General features: G+C 38.6%; 1 protein-coding gene across 1 annotated transcript in view; it reads left to right on the top strand.

Moving 5' to 3' along the window:
• Positions 1-21444, top strand: part of RALBP1 (ralA binding protein 1) — a 63263-nt gene that overhangs the window by 20769 nt on the left and 21050 nt on the right. Inside the window, exon 2 of the mRNA XM_036760309.1 lies at positions 19092-19388. Coding sequence (XP_036616204.1) covers positions 19145-19388 — 244 coding nt within the window. The 5' untranslated portion in view covers positions 19092-19144. The remainder of the gene's footprint in view (positions 1-19091; positions 19389-21444) is intronic.

Genomic DNA, 21444 nt, shown 5'->3' with positions numbered 1-21444 from the left:
TCTGTCAGGGTTAGTCCTCACAGAATCCACATATCTGTGATCGCGTATAATGTTCTCCTGGTTCTGCTCCACTCACTCAGCATTATACCATGGAGGTTTTTCCAGGTTGTTATGAAGTCCGTATCATCCCCATTTCTTATAGCACAATAGTATTCCATTATCTTCAGATTCAGGAATGTTCAGCCATTCCCCAATCGATGGGCATCCCCTTGATTTCCAATTCTTTGCTACTACAAAAAGAGCCACTATAAATATTTTTGTACATATGGGTCCTTTTTCCACTTGTGTGATCACTTTGGGATACAACCCTAGAAGTGGGATTGCTGGGTCAAAGGGTATGAACATTTTTCTAGCCCTTTGGGCACAGTTCCAAATTGCTCTCCAGAAAGGCTAGATCAGTTCACAACTCCGCCAGTGATGTAGCAATGTTCCAATTTTCCTGTTTGGTCATTTTAGCCAATGTGACAGGAGAGATGTGGTACCTAAGAGTTGTTTTGATTTGCATTTCTCTAATCAGTAGTGATTTCTAGCATTTTTTCATATGCCTATAGATATCTTTAATTCCTTCCTCTGAAAACTGCCTGTTCATATCCTTTGACCATTTCCCAATTGGGGAATGACTTGTATTCCTAAAAATTTGGCTCAGTTCCCTGTACATTTTAGAGATGAGGCCTTAATCAGAGACACTGGTTGTAAAGATTTTCTCCGAATTTTCTGCTTCCCTCCCAGTCTTTGTTGCATTGGCTTTTTTTATACAAAAACCTTTCAATTTAACGTAATTAAAATTATCCATTTCTCATTTTGTAATGGGCTCTATCTCTTGTTGTGTCATGAATTCTTTTCTTTTCCGTAAATCTGACAGGTAAACTATTCATTGCTCTCCCAAATTGCTTATAGTGTCAGCCTTTATTCCTAAATCATGAACCCATTTTGACTTTATTTTGGTATATGGTGTAAGATATTGGTCTATGCCCAGTTTCTACCCTACCATTTTCCAATTTTCCCAGCAGTTTTTGTGAAATACTGAATTCTTAGCGCAGAAGCTGGATTCTTTGGGTTTATCAAAGAGCAGATTGCTGTAGTCATTGACTTCCACATCTTGTGTACCTATCCTATTCCACTGACCTGTGACTCTGTTTCTTAGCCAGTACGAGGTAGTTTTGATGAGTGCTGCTTTATAGTACAGTTTAATATCTGGTATGGCTAGGCCACCATCCCTAGCATTTCTTTTCATTCTAGATATTCTAGACCTCTTGTACTTCCAGATGAATTTTGCTATTATTTTATCCAGCTCTGTAAAATGATTTTTGGTAGTTTGATTGGTATGGCACTGAATAGATAGAAGTAAGTTCTTTTCGATAGGTGATGACTTTCATTTTCCCCCCAGGCATGGAATTATTTAGAATTTCTTATTATTGATTTTTTTTTCGGTTCAGTCTAATTTTCAGTGAGTCTGTTACCTGGGTAACATTTTGAACCTCCTTTACTACACTGGTTATTTTTCTTTGTTCTGGAGCTCTCAAATAATTTATAATATCCTTTTTACTTTCCAGCTCCATTCCTTCAAGGAATTCTAATAATCTTCATTGGCAAGCCGTACTTTTTTTTCTGTCCATGAGCTTTGTGGAGTTACTCTTTTCCTAGGCTTTCTCAAGGCCAGAATGCCTCTGGATGTATAAAATTGTTTTTTCAGTGTATTTACATATATTCATATTTCAAACTTTCCCATCTGAATTGGGATTTTTTCAGAGCTATAATCCAGGTGCTCCTCCAGTCTTGTATTTGTATTGTTTGCCTTCTGTTGCTGGCCCTCCCTTCAGTTCTTGTCTGCTGTGTGCAAGGTATCAGTTCCTAGGCCCCCCTATATCCTCTTGGATAGAGTACTTCTCTTCAAGGCTTTCAGGGGTGGCTTAGTTCTGTGAATGCAGGCTTTTCCAACTCTAGGGCAGGTGGTCTGAGGGATTCTCCTTAGAATTAAGTAGAATTAAAAATTAAGGACACTTAACTGCTTTGTCTGTTCCTTTTCTTGGGGCCCTCTTGCTGGAACACTCAAGTCTCCTTGTCCTTGTGTCTGCTGTGGGCTTGAGTGACTTGGAGCTTCCTGACTGGTATTCTCAGAGGCTGTTGAGAGTTGGCAAGCCTCCCAATGAAGCCTTTTACTTATCCAGGCACCTCTGGTTGGGCCCTCTCTTGTGTGATTTTAGGCTTCTGGATGTCATCTTTTAATGACTTAGGCTGGGTGAGGGTACTCACTGTAGTTTCCTTATTTTCTAGTTATTTTTGATCTGTCTTGCTTTCATTTAGTCTTTTCTGGAGGATAGCTGAGATTTATCTTGTTCTCCTCCTCCTTTTCCCCCCAGTTTATTCTACCATCTTGTTTGGAAGTCCATGTTGCCATATTTTTTTCTCATATTTTTTCCTCTCCAAGATTACCGTAGATAGGATATACCCAATGCATAGGTAGAGTTGTGAGCCTACCTTGCTTTCTTTTGACATTGCAAGGTTACCAGGGGGCCACTTGAGCTGTGCATTGATTCTTATTTGCTCTAATATGTGACACTAGCTCCTCTTCTTTTTTGAAGGTCTTATTTGCTTATAAATTTCTTTGTTAGTACTCTTTATTCCAGGTTTCCCTTATATTTATTAAATATTACAAATTCTTCACAACCACTGTACACTTCTCCAATGCTGTCTGTGTTATTTATTTTTGATTCTTTGGAGAATATGGTATTATATATCTTGAAGTCATATGATATCACAGATGGTAGAATATTGGTTTTAAACAGATGGGTCTTTGTTTCTGGGGAGAAATTTGGAGTTGTTAAAAGACTTCTGTAATTTCTCAAATGCAGTCCCTCTTCCTCTTGTTTAATTTTGGTTATAACGCATCCACTTTTAGTGTATGTCTTAAAAAGAGACACCAGCAACCCCAACCTCCAGCCCCCCCCCCCCCTTTTTAAAGCCCTTTATAACCTAGCCCCTTTCTATCTTTCCAGTCTTCTTACACCTTACTTCTCCGCCCATACTCTGATTCAGTGATACCGGCCTCCTGGCTGTTCTGTGAACAAGACACTATCTGTATTTTTTGGCTTCATGCATTTTCATTCTCCCATTCCTGGAATGCACCCTCCTTTGTACCAATTACTGACCTCCCTGGCTTCCTTTAAGTCCTAACTAAAATCTCATGTTCTATAGGAAGCTTTCCCCAATCTCTCTTAATTCCCTTCCCTCTATTAATTTCTTCCTGTTTATCCTGTATGTAGCTTGCTTTGTATTTTTTTTGCATGTTATCTTTCCTATTAGATTGTAAGATCTTCGAGGTCCGAGGCTGTCTTTTACCTCTTTTTGCATCACCAATGTTTAACATAGTGTCTGGCATATGGTAGGAATTTTATAAATGTTTATTGGCTTATTTAGGCATGAAAATTAGCATGAAGGCCATTCTCAAGGACAAGTTTAATCAGAAAAATGTAACAAGAATGAAAGTGCGATGTGTAGTAGAAAGTGCTAGACTTGAAATCAGGAGGCTTGGATTTCAATCCTGAGTTCTTTCCCTTCCTTGCCTGGTAACTGCCTACAAGCCATTTAAATTTTCATTAAAGGGCCAAAGTGTCCACAATGCAGGAGGTGATTGAAGTGTGGCTTAGCTCCTAGGGTTGTTGTGGGGACCTAATGAGTTAATATTTATAAAATGTTTAGCACAGTGTCTGACACTGTATAAGTGCCAGCTATTATTATTACTGGCTGATAGTAAGGAAAACCTTGGGTTGAATGCAACCGCAGACACTAGCAAGGAGATTTTAGAAGAGCCTCAGTTTCCTTTTCCGTTAAAATGGTGGTAACCTCTTGCTCAGGGTTATTGTAAAGATCAAATGAGATAATATATGCAGAGTGCTTTTGCAAACCTTTGAAGAGTTATATCAATATTAGTTGCTAATGATTGATTCTCCAGTTGAACTAGAGCAGCTATGCTGAAAGTGTCTTCTGGGCACATTTAAAGGGCCTGCGAGGAAAAAAAACTATTTTCGTAATAATACCCAGACATTTTAATTTCAAATAAGGTAAGTATCACTAGATATATAATCCACATAAGCAAAAACTCTTGGGATTCTCAATAATTTTTAAAAGTGTGTTTGTAGTTGTTCAGTTGTGTCCAATTTTTCATGACACCATTTAGGGGTTTTCTTGGCAAAGATACTGGAGTGGTTTACTTTTTCCTTCTCTAGCTCATTTTACAGATGAGAAAACTGAGTTCAAAGAGGGTTAAGTGACTTGCCTGAGGTCACACAGCTAGTAAGTGTCTGAGGCCATATTTGAACTCAGGTTGATGAGTCTTCCAGACTCTAGGCCAGGCATTCTATTCACTGGGCCACCTACCTTTAAGGTTATAGCAGAGTCCCCAAAACAAAAAGTTTGGTAACTGCTAGAGTATCTCTAAAAGTGTTTAAAACTTACTAACACTAAGCTCATATGACATGCAGAAGGAGCATGTTAATACCCAGTCTCTGATACTCCTGATCCCATCCTTTAGGCTAATGCTGTCAAACTGGAAAAGAAATTTAACCCTGCAGGCTGAATATTGACTTAGAAAACCACATATTGACATTTGCTATGTTGTTTTGTATTTGTATTTATTATGTTTATTTCCCAGTCGCACTTTAATCTGGTTCTGGTCTAGTTGGGCAGGACTGGTCTTGATACCTCTGCTTTAGTCATTTCTGTAAATTCTCTGCCACACCTTTAATCCTCATTTCTTCGCACCCCATTGAAAAGGCAAGAACATTCTGTGTAGTGATAGTGTATATGACATCTCACCTGCCTTTTTGCTATAAGGAGGGTGGGGTGGAGTGTGTGTTTGCAGTATGTTTGATTATATGTTTTGCTGGAGCATTATTGGTTTTTTTTAGTTGGTGCTTAGTTTCTTTTGAATTAGCCTTTTTTTTTGAGTGAAGTTATAAGTGCCAAATGGTTGTTACAAATAAGAAATACTATAGAAATTCAGAAATGGGGAGAGATCATTGTGCGTTGGGGTATTTTTAGACAAAAGTTCCGCAAAAGCAGGTGGAAACTTGAGCTGGCCTTTCTGGTGTGGGTGGGATTCAGATAAGCAGAAAGAAGAGCATTACAGTTAGCTGGGGAATGCAGTTTACTAATAAGTAGACCGGTTTGACCTGAACCAGAGGGTTTATTTATGCAGAGAAAGAAGTAGTGAAAGGTAAACATGGATAGGTTTAAGACTAGGTTGGAGACAGCCTCGAATGCTAGTTTTAGGCATTCGAACATTATTCTGTCTGCAATAGGAAGTCACTGAAGTTTTTGGAGGAGGAAATGACCTGTTGAAAATGATATTTTGGGTAGATTAAATTTGCTGAAGTGTGTTCAGTTTATTGGAGGGGAAGAAGGGGAGATTAGGCCGGGAAACCAGTTAGACTTACTGTAGCCCAGTTTGAATTAGGGTAGTAGCCATGGAAATGCAAATATGAAGTTGCATGTGATAACCCTGCTAAAGGAAGAATGACTTGGTGACTGATGGGATATAGAGAATAAAAAAACATGAAAGATTAATAACCAGATATTATATTTTTATAACAAGCCTTAGTGTTATCATGGCTAAGTTCTTCCTGGACGGTGGAATCTGATCTTTCCAACTGGAATCTGATCTTTCCCAACTATACATTCTACATTCCAGCCATAGCGTTTTAGCTATTTTCCCATCTCATCCTGCCTTCTCTTGACTCTGTACATTTATTCAGGTTAACTTTCAGGCCTGGAATATATTCCCTCCACAACTGCTTATTATGTTTGTTACTGACATTCTTCTTCCCCTCTCTAAATACAATTCTCCTGCTTTTAGGTGTTTTCTGATATTCCTTCCAACTTAAAGGGATCTCTCTCTCTTTACATTTTCTTCATAGTACTCTGGTTGGTTACTCAGCCCTAATCTCATCATTCCTTGCATCTTGCTTGTAGGTCTTCCTTTTGTAAACTACTTGAGGGTACAAATTCCATTTTTTCCCATCCTTTTACCCAGTACTTAGCATAGTATCTGGCACACTGTGGGTATATAATATGTAATCATTTAATTGAATAGCGCTCTGTGAATCTCAAGAGTAGCCTGACATAATCAATAGAGTGCTTGACTTGGAGTCAGGAAGACCTGGGTTGGTCTTAGACACTTTACTGGCTATGCTGCTGTGGGCAAATTAGTAACTTTTTTAGCCTCAGGGTCCGCATCCATAAAACAAGAATGATAATAATGCCAGACTCATAAGGTTGTTATTAGGTTCCAATGAGATCAGGTTAAAAAATGGAATGGATTCCCTTGAGATAGGTAGTGGGTCTCCTTGGAAGTTTTCAGTTAAAGGCTGGATGACCATTTAATAGATATTTTGTAGTAATGATTCCTTGTAGTTATAGATTTGACTACGTGACTGAAGTCCCATCTAGCTTAAAATTCTGTGATGATGGTGATTTCCTTGGACAGACCATATCTGGAGTATTGTGTTGATTTCTGGGTACCAAGTTTTGTTGTTTTTTTTTTTTTTTTTAGTTTACAAAAGGAAAGTTTAATGAGATTATTGAAATCCATTTTGTAAGTTCTCAAAAAGGACTTTTTTTTTTAATACATAAGAATTTAATGACCAAAGTAAACATTTCTCATTGACATAAATGAAATTATTGTTAATTTTTTAGGCAAGTCACTTTAACCTTTCTTGGTATTCACTGCTTCACCTGTAAGACAAGGAAACTGGACGAGATGATGTCCGCATATTGAAAATATTTTTATTCATGTTTGTGAAGATTGTTCATTGCTGAAAATGTACTAACAAGATTAACTATGTAGCAAAAATATGTATTATGTCTAAATCCTATGATTTAGAGATGAAGGGACCTCAGTAATCATCTGGTTCAAGTCTTTCCTTTTACAAAAGAGGAAACTGTGGCTCAAAGAGGTAGGCCGACTTGCCCAAGATTACAAAGAGAGTAAGAGACAGAGCTGGGATTCTGAACCCCTTTTACAGTAAATTGTAAAATGTAAGATTTGCTAGCCTACATTTTAGTCTTCTTAGTTGTTCACTTAGGTGTTTAATAAGATCTAGAGAAACACCACGACTTGTGGGAGAGCAGAGAAAGGCAATACAAAATCAATTTAGTTTCATCGACATTTACAAGCTGCCAGTGTCTGTGGAGTCACCACCAAGACTTCAGTGGGGAAAAAAAATGTACCAAACTTTAGGAAGGACACTGATGAACTAGATAACAACTAGAGAAGAATGACTAGGATGATGAGAGTGCTAGAAACCATGTCACATGGAACAATTGAAGAAACTTGGGGGTGTTCAGCTTGAAGAAGAGTATAGACTTAGAAATGTGATAGCTATCTTTTAGTGATTTAAGAGCTGCTATGTGGAAGAGAGAATAGGATTACATTTTTTTTCTTTTTCGCGATAAACTTAATCATTAACAAATACAGCGATTTCAGTATACAAAGAACAAAAAAAGGAATGTATATGAAATCATGAATTGTTAAAACTTTTTAATAAGTATATTAAATATTAAAATTGTCATCTAACAAAATTGTCCTGCTTGTGTCCCCTTCTAAATTCCTTTTTGTTTTTATCTTGACATTTTTTCTAAACATTCTATTTGGTTAGTACTAAGGGGCAGAACCTAGGTATAATGGATGGAAGTGGCTCAGAAGCTAATCATAAAGTAGCATTGGCTATTTTGGAAGGTAGTACGCTGTTACTCTAGATTGGGGGTTCTTAACCTGGAGTCTATAAACTTTAAAAACTATATACATATATATACATATATATATATGTATATATATATATATACATATATATATATGTATGTATGTGTGTATATACATATAAAACAGTATTTCTGTATAATTGGTTTCTTTTATAATCTTATGTATTTTTTACATATTTAAAAAACATTTTGAGAGTAGCCTTTACCAGACTACCAAAGTAATGCATGTTATGCCAAAAATAAGAACCCCTGCTATCATAACAACAATAATTGACATCTGTATAGCACTTTTAAGGTTTGCAAAGTACTTTATAAATATTATTTCATTTTTTCCTCACAAAAACTGCGATCATTTTACAGATGATGAAGCCAAGTTAGACGGAGGTTGAGTGTCACACAGCTAGTAAGAATCTGAGGCTGGATTTGAAGTCAGGTCTTCCTGACTCTAGGTTTTGTACTCTATCTGTTGTACCACCTTCTTCTAGAAGTGTTCAGGTAAAGGTTAGGTAACCCACACTTTGTGTGGCAATGTTGATTGGATTCTTGGTCAAGCATTGGTTGAATAACATGGCCTCTGAGGCCTCTTCTTATTGAGACTCTGGAATGACTCAACCTTTCTGAACCTGTTTCCTCATCTGTAAAATGGGGAAATACTATTTTTTCTACCTGTTTCATAGAGTTATTGTGGAGAAAGTACTTTGAAAAATTGCGTATTAGTTATTACATTGCTTTGCTCTTTAAAATGTAAATTTATGAGAAAATGGAATGGGAACTATGAACTGGATTAGTAGGTGTGGAGGGGTTGTGACCTATACCGATGAGGGTGTATAACAATGGTGATAATGTCGCAGGTATGTGAGTGTCTAAGTTTTGATAATTTAGATAATTTAACAAGAAATATCTGATCTTTTGGCTTCAGAAACAGTTACTCTGACAGATCAAGCAGTTATTTTTCCTTTTAAAACTAGTTCAATTGAACTAGTTCAATTCAGTTCAGTATTTAAGATATTTAGGATTCTACTCAACTTTGAAGGGCAAGTCATTCTTGGTTGGAAGCCTATATTTTTGCCTTTTAGAATAATAATCACAGAGGGCGGAGCCAAGATTGCAGCTGGAAAGTAGGGACTACCGTGAGTTCCCTGCCGAGTCCCTCCAAAAACCTAAAAAATATGGCTCTGAACCAATTCTAGAACTGCAGAACCCACAAAATAGCAGAGGGAAGCAGGGCTCCAGCCCAGAACATCCTGGATGGTCTCTGGGTGAGGTCTATCCCGCATGGAGCTGGGAGTAGAGCAGAGCAGAGCCCAGCGTGGACGGCACGGACCAACCAGATGAGGAGTCAGGCAGAGCATGGCCTAGCGCCCTGAATCAGTGAGCTGCAGCAGTTACCAGATTTCTCAACCCACAAACACCAAAGACAACAGAAAAGGTTAGTGGGAAAAGCTGCGGGAGTGGAAGGAGTTTGTGGTTCAGCCACTGCTCCGGGGGCAGCAGAGGTGGGGCAGTTACAGAACTACAGCTGCAGTTGCTTCCAGCCCCAGGCCCACCTGGTGGGAGGAATTAAGTGGCAGATCAGAGCAGGAGTGAAGAGCCTGCTGAAGATCTAAGTCCAGTCCGGGTTGGGGTTTCTTGGGCAAGGAGGAGTGCTGGTGTGGCAGAGCTGGCGCATCCCCCAACCTTGGAACATAGTTCTCTTAACTTTACAAGCAGTCATACCCCTCTGAAAAACTCAAGAGTCAAGTTAGTTGGCTGGGAATATGGCCAGGCAGCGAAAACGCACCCAGATTCAGTCTCAGACTTTGGAATCTTTCTTTGGTGACAAAGAAGACCAAAACATACAGACAGAAGAAGTCAACGAAGTCAAAGAGCCTACAACAAAAGCCTCCAAGGAAAACATGAACTGGTCTCAGGCCATGGAAGAGCTCAAAAAGGATTTGGAAAAGCAAGTTAGAGAAGTAGAGGAAAAATTGGGAAGAGAAATGAGAAGGATGCGAGAAAACCATGAAAAACAAGTCAATGACTTGCTAAAAGAGACCCAAAAAATACTGAAAAATATACTGAAGAAAACAACACCTTAAAAAACAGACTAACTCAAATGGCAAAAGAGCTCCAAAAAGCCAATGAGGAGAAGAATGCCTTCAAAGGCAGAATTAGCCAAATGGAAAAGGAGGTCCAAAAGACCACTGAAGAAAATACTACCTTAAAAATGAGATTGGAGCAAGTGGAAGCTAGTGACTTGATGAGAAATCAAGATATTATAAAACAGAACCAAAGGAATGAAAAAATGGAAGACAATGTGAAATATCTCATTGGAAAAACCACTGACCTGGAAAATAGATCCAGGAGAGAGAATTTAAAAATTATTGGACTACCTGAAAGCCATGATCAAAAAAAGAGCCTAGATATCATCTTTCAAGAAGTTATCAAGGAGAACTGCCCTGATAGTCTAGAGCCACAGGGCAAAATAGAAATTGAAAGAATCCACAGATTGCCTCCTCAAATAGATCCCAAAAAGAAATCTCCTAGGAGTATTGTCGCCAAATTCCAGAGCTCCCAGATCAAGGAGAAAATCCTGCAAGCAGCCAGAAAGAAACAATTTGAGTATTGTGGAAACATAATCAGAATAACCCAAGATCTAGCAGCTTCTACATTAAGAGATCGAAGGGCTTGGAATACGATATTCTGGAGGTCAATGGAGCTTGGATTAAAACCAAGAATCACCTTCCCAGCAAAACTGAGTATCCTGCTTCAAGGCAAAATATGGACTTTCAATAAAATAGAGGACTTTCAAGCTTTCTCAGTGAAAAGACCAGAGCTGAATAGAAAATCTGACTTTCAAACACAAGAATCAAGAGAAGCATGAAAAGGTAATCAAGAAAAAGAAGAAGTAAAAGAAATTGCAAGGGACTTACTAAAGTTGAACTGTTTTGTTTACATTCCTACATGGAAAGATGATGTGTATGATTCATGAGACCTCAGTATTAGGGTAGCTAAAGGGAATATGCATATATATATATATATATATATATATATATATATATATGGTTATGTATATGTGAGTGTGTTTGTATGTATATATGTGTGTGTGTGTGTGTGTGTGTATATATATACACACACACAGAGAGTGGGCACAGGGTGAGGTGAAGATGAAAGGAAGATATCTAAAAGAAATAAAATCAAATTAAGGGATGAGAGAGGAATATATTGAGAGAGGGAGATAGGGAGAGATAGAATGGGGTAAATTATCTTGCGTAAAAGTGGCAAGAAAAAGCAGTTCTGTAGGAAGAGAAGAGAAGGCAGGTGAGGGGGAATGAGTGAATCCTGCTCTCAGATCAGATTTGACCTGAGGAGGGAATACCATACATACTCACTTGGGTATCTTACCCCACAGGAAAAAAGGAAGAAGAAGATTAAAAAAGGGGGGGATCATAGAAGGGAGGGCAGATGGGGGTGGAGGTAATCAAAAACAAACACTTTCGCAAAGGGACAGGGTCAAGGGAGAAAATTCAGTAAACGGGGATAGGTTAGGAAGGAGCAAAATATAGTTAGTCTTTCACAACATGAGTATTGTGGAAGGGTTATACATATTGATACGCATGTGGCCTATGTTGAATTGCTTGACTTCTTAGGGAGGGTGGGTGGGAAGGGAAGAGGGGAGAGAATTTGGAACTCAAAGTTTTAAAAACATGTTCAAAAACAACAAAAAAAAAAGTTTCTGCATGCAACTAGAAAATAAGATACACAGGCAATGGGGCATAGAAATTTATCTTGCCCTACAAGAAAGGAAGGGAAAAGGGGATGGGAGGGGAGTGGGGTGACAGAAGGGAGGGCTGACTGGGGAACAGGGCAACCAGAATATACGCCATCTTGGAGTGGGGGGGAGGGTAGACATGGGGAGAAAATTTGTAATTCAAACTCTTGTGAAAATCAATGCTGAAAACTAAATATATTAAATTTAAAAAAGAAGCATGATAAAAAAAAGAATAATAATCACAGCTAGGATTTATAGATAAAACTTTAAGGGTTTGCAGAGTATTGTATACCTATCACCTCATTTTATCTTTACAACTACTTTGGGTGGTAGGTATTAATATTATCCCCACTTTACAGTTGAGGAAACTGAGGCAAACAGGTTAAGTGACTTGCCCAGGGTCATAGAGGTAGTAAGCATGTGAGATCAGTTTTCCTAACTACATGTCCAGTGCCCTTAACAACTGTGCCACCTGCCTGCCTGTTTGTAAAGCCAGTCATGGCAGCACACCTGAGGACTGCTGTTGTGAATGATTTTAAGGATCTAGTCACATAGTATATTGAACTCTCTATTTACTCTGAACTAAACCATATTCAAAGAACTAAAGCATAACATTCATAGAAACATCCTTAGGCAAAACATATCATTCAGTAGCATTCCCCAAAATACTTGTTTACACAATCAGGGGGTCCCAGGTCCCTAACGCAACATATCATCCTTAAGGGGTAGCAGAAAACACAAACACCATCCACTCCTAGGTAACGGTAAGTCATAGTCTCCTCAATCAATACAAGAGTGTCCAAGTAAAGTCCTCTTTTATCTTGACTCAGGCTGACTTCCAAACCCCATGGTTCCTTCTCCAAGGGCTGACCACTCCCAGCTCTTGCCTGGATTCACACATAGGCTGCTCTCTGCTCCTGCTCCTTGTCTCAGCTCATGGGAACTGCTCCTCTTCAAGTTCTTCCTGCTCCTGCCTGACATCAGGCTCTATGGGCTCCTGTCTGAAGTTTCTGTTTCTGGGAAAGCAAAGGTTAACAGGGCTACAACAACATTTATACACATTACCAGCACCGTAATTAACACACGCCAACAGACAGGATCTCTGTCTGAGTAATTAACACATACTAACAGATAAGCATGCCAGCATCACAAATATTCTTTCTGTTAGGCCTCCCCACAAGCAAGTTCCCCTAGCTGTTCATGCAAGCTTCTCTTTCCCTCTAAGCAGTGCAGTTTATATTGTGGCCAGTCAAAGATTTTGATTCAATCAAAGGCAAGACTCAATCAAAGGTACTTGATTGCCTTAGTGCTTTGAAGCTTGGAGGTCAGCACTTAAATTAACCTTCCATTAAACACTTAATGTGTTACAGAAATTTAACTCCAAAAGAAAAAACAGCAAAAAAAATCCCACTTTGCTTGCCCTTATATTCCATCCCTCCAGGATCCTTGGCTTTCACAATCTAAATGGCCATGGATCCTGGAACAAACAGAGGTACTGTATTTTGTGATCCCATCCTCGTTGCCAAAATGTAACTTGAAACTTTGGACAGGAGCCCGCTGTCAGGCAGGAGCAGGAAGAACTTGAAGAGGAGCAGTTCCCATGAGCTGAGACAAGGAGCAGGAGCAGAGAGCAGCCTATGTGTGAATCCAGGCAAGAGCTGGGAGTGGTCAGCCCTTGGAGAAGGAACCATGGGGTTTGGAAGTCAGCCTGAGTCAAGATAAAAGAGGACTTTACTTGGACACTCTTGTATTGATTGAGGAGACTGTGACTTACTGTTAGCTAGGAGTGGATGGTGTTTGTGTTTACTGCTACCCCTTAAGGATGATATGTTGTGCTAGGGAAGACTGGGATCCCCCCTGATTGTATAAATAAATATTTTGGGGAATGCTACTGAATGGGATGATACATGCTGTGTGGGTATTCCCAGAAATGCTATAAGATATACTGAGTGATATGTTTTATTTAAGACTATGTGGCCACCTTAGTAATAAGTTGTTATGTTATATTGTTGTGAATGTTATGCTTTAGTTCCCTGAACAATGTTTAGTTCTGAATAGAGACTTGATTATACTATGAGATTAGACCCTTAAAATTATTCACAGCAACAGCCCTCCTGCCATGATTGACTTTACACTGTTGTGTTCTCTGATGCCCTCTCATTTATAATAAAAGCTACCAGGTCTTGTGAGATTCTGACTGTGGCTTCTTGGTACTTGAACTGTTTTGTGGATGTTTGGAGTATTTTTTTTCTTTGACAACAAAGCTCTGGATTCTGGCTGCAACATTCATGGCACTTTTAGGGATTTATTTCATGAGGAGGTGATAGATGGATTCTTTCTATATATTTGCCTTCTAGTTCTAATAGATGACAGATCTGAGTAGTTTTTATTTATTATTTTTAAAAAATGTCTAGACTTTTTTTTATTCATGGTTTTCAGGGAATCCATGATTCTTAAAATTGTGTCTTTTTTAAACCTGTTTTCTAGGTGAGTTATTTTTGATACTAGATACCTTAAATTTTCTAATATTTTTCCAATCTTTTGATTTTTTTTCCCTTAATAGTTCTTATTGTCTCATGGACTTACTAGTTTCTGTCTAGTCCATTCTAGTTTCTAAGTGAGTCTGTTGCTTAGGTAAGGTTTATCTTTTTTTCTTTTAAGCTTTTTATTTCCTTCCATTTCTTTGCTTCATGCTTTTATTTCAGTTTTAATCTCTTGCTTCAGTTCTTCTAGATATTTATGTAGTCTTTATGGAAAATCCATTTTTCCTTTGAGTCTCAGCTTGCAGTTTTTATGGAGTTACACTCTCCTAGTCACAGACTTTACTGGTAGCTCCCCTATTGCCCATGGACTTCTGGAAAAGTTTTTATGCCCTTCTGGGGTGGAAGAGGTCACCTACTATAATTTGTCATTGAGTTTTTTCAGTCACGTTTTGATCTGCTGCCTATGTTAGGCTTTTGCTGGAATAGATACGGTGTAAGCTAGGTGGTCTGCCTCCCATGCTGGAAGCCGTTTTGGCCTGAAGTCATCTTATTTAAAGAATAGCAGTTGGGCACCATTATAACTTAAAGTCGCCTTGTTGTTGTTCTGTTGTTTCAGTTGAGTCTGTCTCTTCGTGACTCCCATATGGGTTTTTTTTGGCAAAGATACTAAAGTGGTTTGCCATTTCCTTCTCCACTCATTTTACAGATGAGTAAACTGAGGCAAACAGAATTAAGTGACTTGCCCAGGGTCACACAGCAGCTAGTAAGTGTCTGAGACTGGATTTGAACTTGGGTCTTCCTGACTCAAGGCTCAGCACTGTGTCATCTAGCCACAATTGCTAAAAACAAAAATTTAATCAGGATGTGTATAATTCTTTGACATATGATAACAATTGTCTTTTCTGTTAAAAACAATAAATAAAAATGTTCAGATTTTGGAAATATGTTTATGTATACACATACACAGACATGAGAGATTTGGACCAAATAACCTCAAAGGTCTCATCTGGCTCCAGATGTATGATCCTTAAATTTTTTGTTTGAATCTCTCTTCCTTGCTACTATTATATAGTACCTTGTAATATTTTTATCTGTTGACCTGTTGAATACCTGCTTCTCCTCCTTCCCCCTTCCACCAAAATAAATAAACACTGTGGGGTTCTTGGAAACAGAAGCTTTGTATTTCAGTGTGTGTCTTAGGTCACCCAGTACATGTCAGAGGATGGGCTTGAACACAGATCTTCCTGACTGTAAGCCCAACTATCTATCCACCATACCAAGGTGGTTTGATGCTTCTTAAGAGCTTAACGTATTCTTGTGGAATTTGATGTCCATCCAACTCAGTCCATTTTACACCAGAGAAAACTCTTCATGTTCCCACCACCATCATTGGGGAAAAAACAACACCAAAACCACTGTAACACATACGTAGTTGAGCAAAACAAATTTTTACATTGGCCATATACAAAAAATAAAAGTCTTTTTTTTTGCACTGTGAATTGTAGGGCTAACTCTTGATTTTTAAGGTGGCAGAGTCTAAAGAATGGTTGTTTTATTAGTATAAGGGTATGGGAGACCTGTGCAGAGGAGATGGAAGGAAGCAACAGAAAGATTGAAGGGAAGAGTCAGGGGTTGATTAGAACAAGATTCTGAAGAAGGTGGGAAGCATCTCAGGTCTTAATGAGGAGGAAGGCCCAACTCTTAGTTTGGAGGAAAGAAATGAATGATTTGAGGACATAGAGGTTTTGAAGTATAATGGAAGAGACTTGAGGAAACCTGAGATGTATGGATTCAGTCTTTTCGGCTAAGTAGGAGATGACTGAGAGAAAGGGATGGGGTTAGAATTTGGGGGGAATGTGATAGGGATAGGGAATTAAAAAATAGTATCCAGAAGAGAGGTCTGGCTTAGTATGTGAGACATTGAAGAACCAAAGCAATTTGTAGTTTCCTAAATGGTGATTTGAAAGAGAAGGTATTTTATAGCCATTTTAGTTATAAAACCTTTCAGATAGATTTCCTAGTGAGTTTTAAGACTGTTATTTATTTTAAAATTGTACATATTTCCTGCTAGTTGTAAAACTGGTAAAGCAAGCTCTTGGCTTTCTGATTTCCTTTTAAAGATGTTATCAAGTTTAACAAACCATCTACTTTATTGTTAAACTCATTTCAACAGATTTTAATTGAGCGATGGTTCTTCATTTTTCCTCTTTATATTGCTTGTCCTTTTGCATGGATGGATGATTCTTATTATGTACACTGATTAATGCTTGGGATATAGACAGAAAAGGTTGTTTCAATAGCAGTGAACCCTGTTTCCTTGTAGAGACAGCAATTTCATTTGTGGTTTTGACTTTTTGATCTGCTGTCTTGGGATACTTTTATTGAGTACTACTATTAGATGTTGGTGTGCTTTGTCTTATTTTGGTGCTGAAAGCACTCATTGTTTCTTATAACTTTGAAAAGTACTCAGTTTATGTCTTGACTGCCACAACTCCCCCCGCCCCCACCTGCCCCTGAAAATTGAGCATACTTATTTTAGTGGTTTGTGGACTATTAAACCAATAGGAAATGGTGTGTAGTAACAGCGTTGGTTCTGGAGTTGAGGGATGGCGGTTCAAGTTTCCTGACCCTTCCTGTGTGACCTCGGGCAAGGCACTTAACTTGCCTGGGCCACAGTTTCCTCATGTGTAAAATGAGGCAGTTGGCAGGAAAAACAAAATCCATTACAGATTTGTTTAGTCAGGCAAAACAAGTTCCTGCATTAACCACATCCAAAAAAAATGCATTTAATAAATGCTTGTTCTCTTCCTTCATTCCCACCTCTTCCCCACAGAAATTTAAACTACAGAGAGAGGGAGAGAGAGACACAGAGAGAGAGAATAGGAAGTAATTAGGGTGCCAGGGGAGCACTAATAACTGAGCATATCAAGACAGGCCTTCTAATAGGAGCTGGATGCCTGAGCTGTTCTGTTAAAGGAAGTAAGGATTGTGGGACAGCAGCAGTGGAGGGGAGAGGGAGAAGACCACTCAAAGGCATGGAGATGTGAGATGGAACATTAACTGTTAGATAGTCTATACTTGGTTGCTGACTTTTTATTCCTGCCTAACTTTTAAACTTTAAAGCCCTTCTTCTTTCGTATTAGCTGGTGTGTTAATGTTATTCTCTACTTAAATGACATCTAGGAAAGATTTTAAAGTTTAGAGGTGCCCCCAGCCCCCAACCCTCCAGCCTCGTAGAGACCAACAAGCAAGCACATCTGTTTCTCCTTGGCTATTCAGTTCTAGCCTTTAATTACTACAATAAGCCTTTAGCTGTTCTTTGTGGTTTCATTCTTTTCCTACCATTCTGTATTGCTCAGTGCCACTTGATAAATCTTTCTGAACCCTCTGCCCCTTTTCATTATGCCATTCTATCTAGAAATTGATAATGACGTTGTCTATCAGATCAAGTCTAAACACAGATAAAATACTTTCTATTTAAATGTTTTATTCTCCCCCATTAGATTATAAGCTCTGTAAGCAGGGTCTCTTTCATTTTAGTCTGTATCCTTAGCATTTAGCAAAGTATAGCATCCTATGTAGAATAGATGCTTATTAATAAATGATGAATTGGATGGAAATTTAAGTTGATCCAGGAGATGTAGGGGAAGGAATGCTGGATGATGTGATAAGTCCTCAGTTTTGCTCCTGGCTTTAAAAACCACTTGAAGTTTGTGGTTATGAATGTCACTCATCCTCTCAGAGACTCAGTTTTCTCGCTGCCCTGGCTACCTCATAGATTTATTGTTAGGATGAAATAAGCTCATCTATTTACTTCTGGATAGCATTTAACAGTTTTCAAAGTTTTATTAGTGTGCAAGATGATTATATAAGGTCAGGAACAAACTTGACATGAGGAAAAATTGGTTTGATTTAATATTAGTAGCAATTAATCCATTACATGAGTTGCTTAACATTTTGGGGTAATTGCCATGCAGCAGAAGTACAATGGCTAATGAAGCCCCAAAAGTGATTATATATATCATTACATGACATATTAACTTAATTGTAAGTTGACTGTCGAAATACGCACTAATAGGGTGTGTTCCCAGTTTGTTGTTCAAATATGGTATTATGGTTGGTCCCAACTTTAAAAAAAAAAAAAGGAACTTTGATGAAGAATGTAGCCAAGACTGTTCCAGAATAGTGATTGTAATATTTTTCCTTTTTAATTTTTTTAATTTTCAAAAAATTTTAGCATTCTGTTTTTGAATTTTGAGCATACACTTGAATCACAGTCACCAGAGACAAGGACAGAAAAAGTCACACCCTAGTTATCTCATCATGCTTGCATTACTCTTCCCACTTTGGTGAGGAAATGCTAGATCCTTTCCACCCAGCAAGGCAGCTCTGTAATATGGACAAGGGCAAAGAGTTTTATAGGAAAAGCAGGGGTCCTTTTTTTTTTAAACTTTCAAAATATTTATTTATTTTTAGTTTTCAGCATTCACTTTTATAAGATTTTGAGTTCTGAATTCCACCCCCCCCCCAATCCCCCTTCTCAAGACAGCTTGCAATCTGATATAGGCCATACATGTACAATCATATTAAACATAATTCCACATTAGTCATGTTGTGATAGAGGAATCGGAACAAAAGGGAAAAACCATGACACAGAACAAAAAAGAGAAAATAGTATGCTTTGATCTGCATTCAGATTCTGTGGAGAGCTAAGTCTATCCAAGTCGGTCATTGCACCATGTTGCTTTTACTGTGTACAATGTTCTGGTTCTGCTCACTTTGCTTAGTATCAGTTCATATACATCTACAGGTTTTTCTGAAATGTTATGTTTCTTTCAAGGAGTTTTCTTTCAAGAACACTTCTTTGAGAACTATAAAATTTTGAGAACTTTCTATGTGGATTCTTGGTAGGCTGCTTAGATTCCACTGCTTAATAATTCCTAGAGAAATGAAAAGTGTATACTTTCAGTTATAGTAAAGAAATAGTGCAAAAAAAAAAAAAAGGAGGGGAGGCTCTTCTCTCATTTTAAGGAAGTAGGTGAATTGCACTCCTGAGTTTTTTATTTGGATTGGATATGAACTTCTTTTTCCTTTTGCAGGTGTAATGGATAGGTAACAGAGAAGAACTTCATTTACTTGTCAAGGAGTCAAAATGACTGAGTGCTTCCTGCCTCCCACCAGCAGCCCCAGCGAGCACCGTAGGGTGGAGCATGGCAGTGGTCTTACTCGAACTCCCAGCTCTGAAGAGATCAGCCCTACTAAGTTCCCTGGATTATACAGGACTGGTGAGCCGTCACCTCCCCATGACAGCCTGCATGAACCTCCAGATATAGTGTCTGATGATGAAAAGGAACATGGAAAGAAAAAAGGAAAATTTAAGAAAAAGGAAAAAAGGAGTAAGTAGAATTTCTCTTTCTGCTTTACATGCAGTTTTCCAACACAGTCTTATATGTTTTTTTTCCAATTTGTTTGATCTTTTTAAAGTTCTCTGTACTAGAGCATAAGCCTTATCCTACAAAAAAGCTGCTCTTTTTTTATCTGAAAAAAATGTTACTGTATGGTCAAAATGAAAATCTTAGTATTTCCACAAGGATATTTCAGTTTTGCAATTGAAAAGTTGCTAACTGTTCCTCTGGGGGGCAGTGGGGAGAGGAGAGGTGGGTACAGACCCCCTCTCCTCTGTCTTCCCTGGACCTGTGATCCCAAACTGAGACCTGCCTGTTCCTACCCGTTTCCTCCTGGTTCCCCAGCATGGATCCTGGGTAGGCCTTGGTGCACAACTTTTTCCTGGTTACCAGAGGGTGCCTTGTCCCTGGTGAGCCCTTGGCACCCCCTCCCCAGTGTGCACAGACCTCCCTGTCTCCTGTCTTGCTCTATCCTAGTTCATTTTGACTTTTTAAAAATTTCCCCATCAGGATCTGGTCTGTTTGGAGGGGTTCTTTTGTTTTGGGTGGTCTTGCTGTACTGCTTCCTGCTGCCCTACCATCTTGGCTTATTTCCATGTAACCTTAGAAAAGTGAAGTTAGTTTCCTAATCTCTGAAATATGGATCATAATATTTGTTCTACCTACTTCACAGGATTATAGGTGGGAAATAGAGACCTTTAAGATATTTGTGACTTTTCTGTTCGATTCAGATTTTTTTTCCTTTCAATTCAGATTTTTTTTAAAAAGTTTTGCAAAGGCTTTGTATATCTCATATGATCCTCACAAGAAACCTGGAAGGTATTTGCTATTATCAATTCAGAGATTTTTAATCAATGTCCAATGTGTACAAAGATCAAAGTGAAGTGGCTTGACCTGGAGGAGGCTAAATTCTAGGATCATACAGTTTGCACACAAGAGAGTCATGCAGGGGCAGGTAGGTGGCACAGTGAGTAAAGCACCGGCCCAGGAGTCAGGAGGACCTGAGTTCAAATCCAGCCTCAGACACTTGACACACTTACTAGCTGTGTGACCTTGGGCAAGTCACTTAACCCCAAGTGCTCTGCCTTCCCCCCTAAAAAAAAATGTTGTAGTAGAGCGTTATGCAGAGCAGTTTTCAAGGAAGAAAATACTAGTAACTTAGATCCAGAAAGGTTAAGTGTGGACTGTGATGTCTGAGCCATACTTTGAAGGAAATTAGGGATTCTAAGAAGCAGAGATGAGGAGGGAGCACTTTCTGGGCATAGGGCACTACTTTTGTGCAAAGGCAGTGGAGGCTGAAGTTGGGAAGATGTGTCTGAGAAGGAGCTTGGGTTTGACTGGAATAGAATATGTGTGTGTGTGAAAGGGAGTAATAATGAAATAAACTGGCAAGGTAGATCAAAGCTAGAAGGTTCTAAACTCCAGTTTGAGGACCTTGCATTTTGTCTTAAAGGAAATAGAGGGCCATTGAGGATGTTTGAGCTGGGGGTAGGGTGGGGTGGTAGTGATGTGTCTGAAGTAAATGATGTAATTTTTACAAATTTCATTTATATAGCTCCTAACTTTTCTTTCTGTCTTCATTTTCTGTTTTCTCTAATCCATGCTTAACACAGTTCCTGAGATAATCTTCCTAACTTGGGTCTGACCATATCACTTCCATATTTGAAAGCCTTTAAAGGTTCCTAACTGCTTGCCAAATAAAGCATGAACTGCTCTGATTCTAGTATTCAAGACCTTCATTTGTATTCTAATTTAATTTTACAACTTTGTTACTCTGTTTCCCTTTGTGTGCTTTATGTTGTGACCAAACTGTACTATTATTTAATTTGCTATTATTTGCTCTTCCTTAATATAGCACTTCTCAGAACTTATGTCTACATCTATTACTTTGTTTGTCAGATGGACAATCCTTTGGAAAATCCTTTACCTATATTCCTACTGGATGAAATTCTTTCTCTCAAACTCAAATTAGATGATGTTCCCTGCTGGTTCTACCTCTCCTTCATCAAGAAGCGATCCCTGTCTTTGAATTTGTCAGTCCATCTTG

This window comes from Trichosurus vulpecula, chromosome 1 (genome assembly GCF_011100635.1).
Source record: "Trichosurus vulpecula isolate mTriVul1 chromosome 1, mTriVul1.pri, whole genome shotgun sequence".
NCBI lineage: Eukaryota > Metazoa > Chordata > Mammalia > Diprotodontia > Phalangeridae > Trichosurus > Trichosurus vulpecula.
Note: the sequence above shows the minus strand (reverse complement) of the source record. Positions and strands in the feature narration are given on the sequence as shown.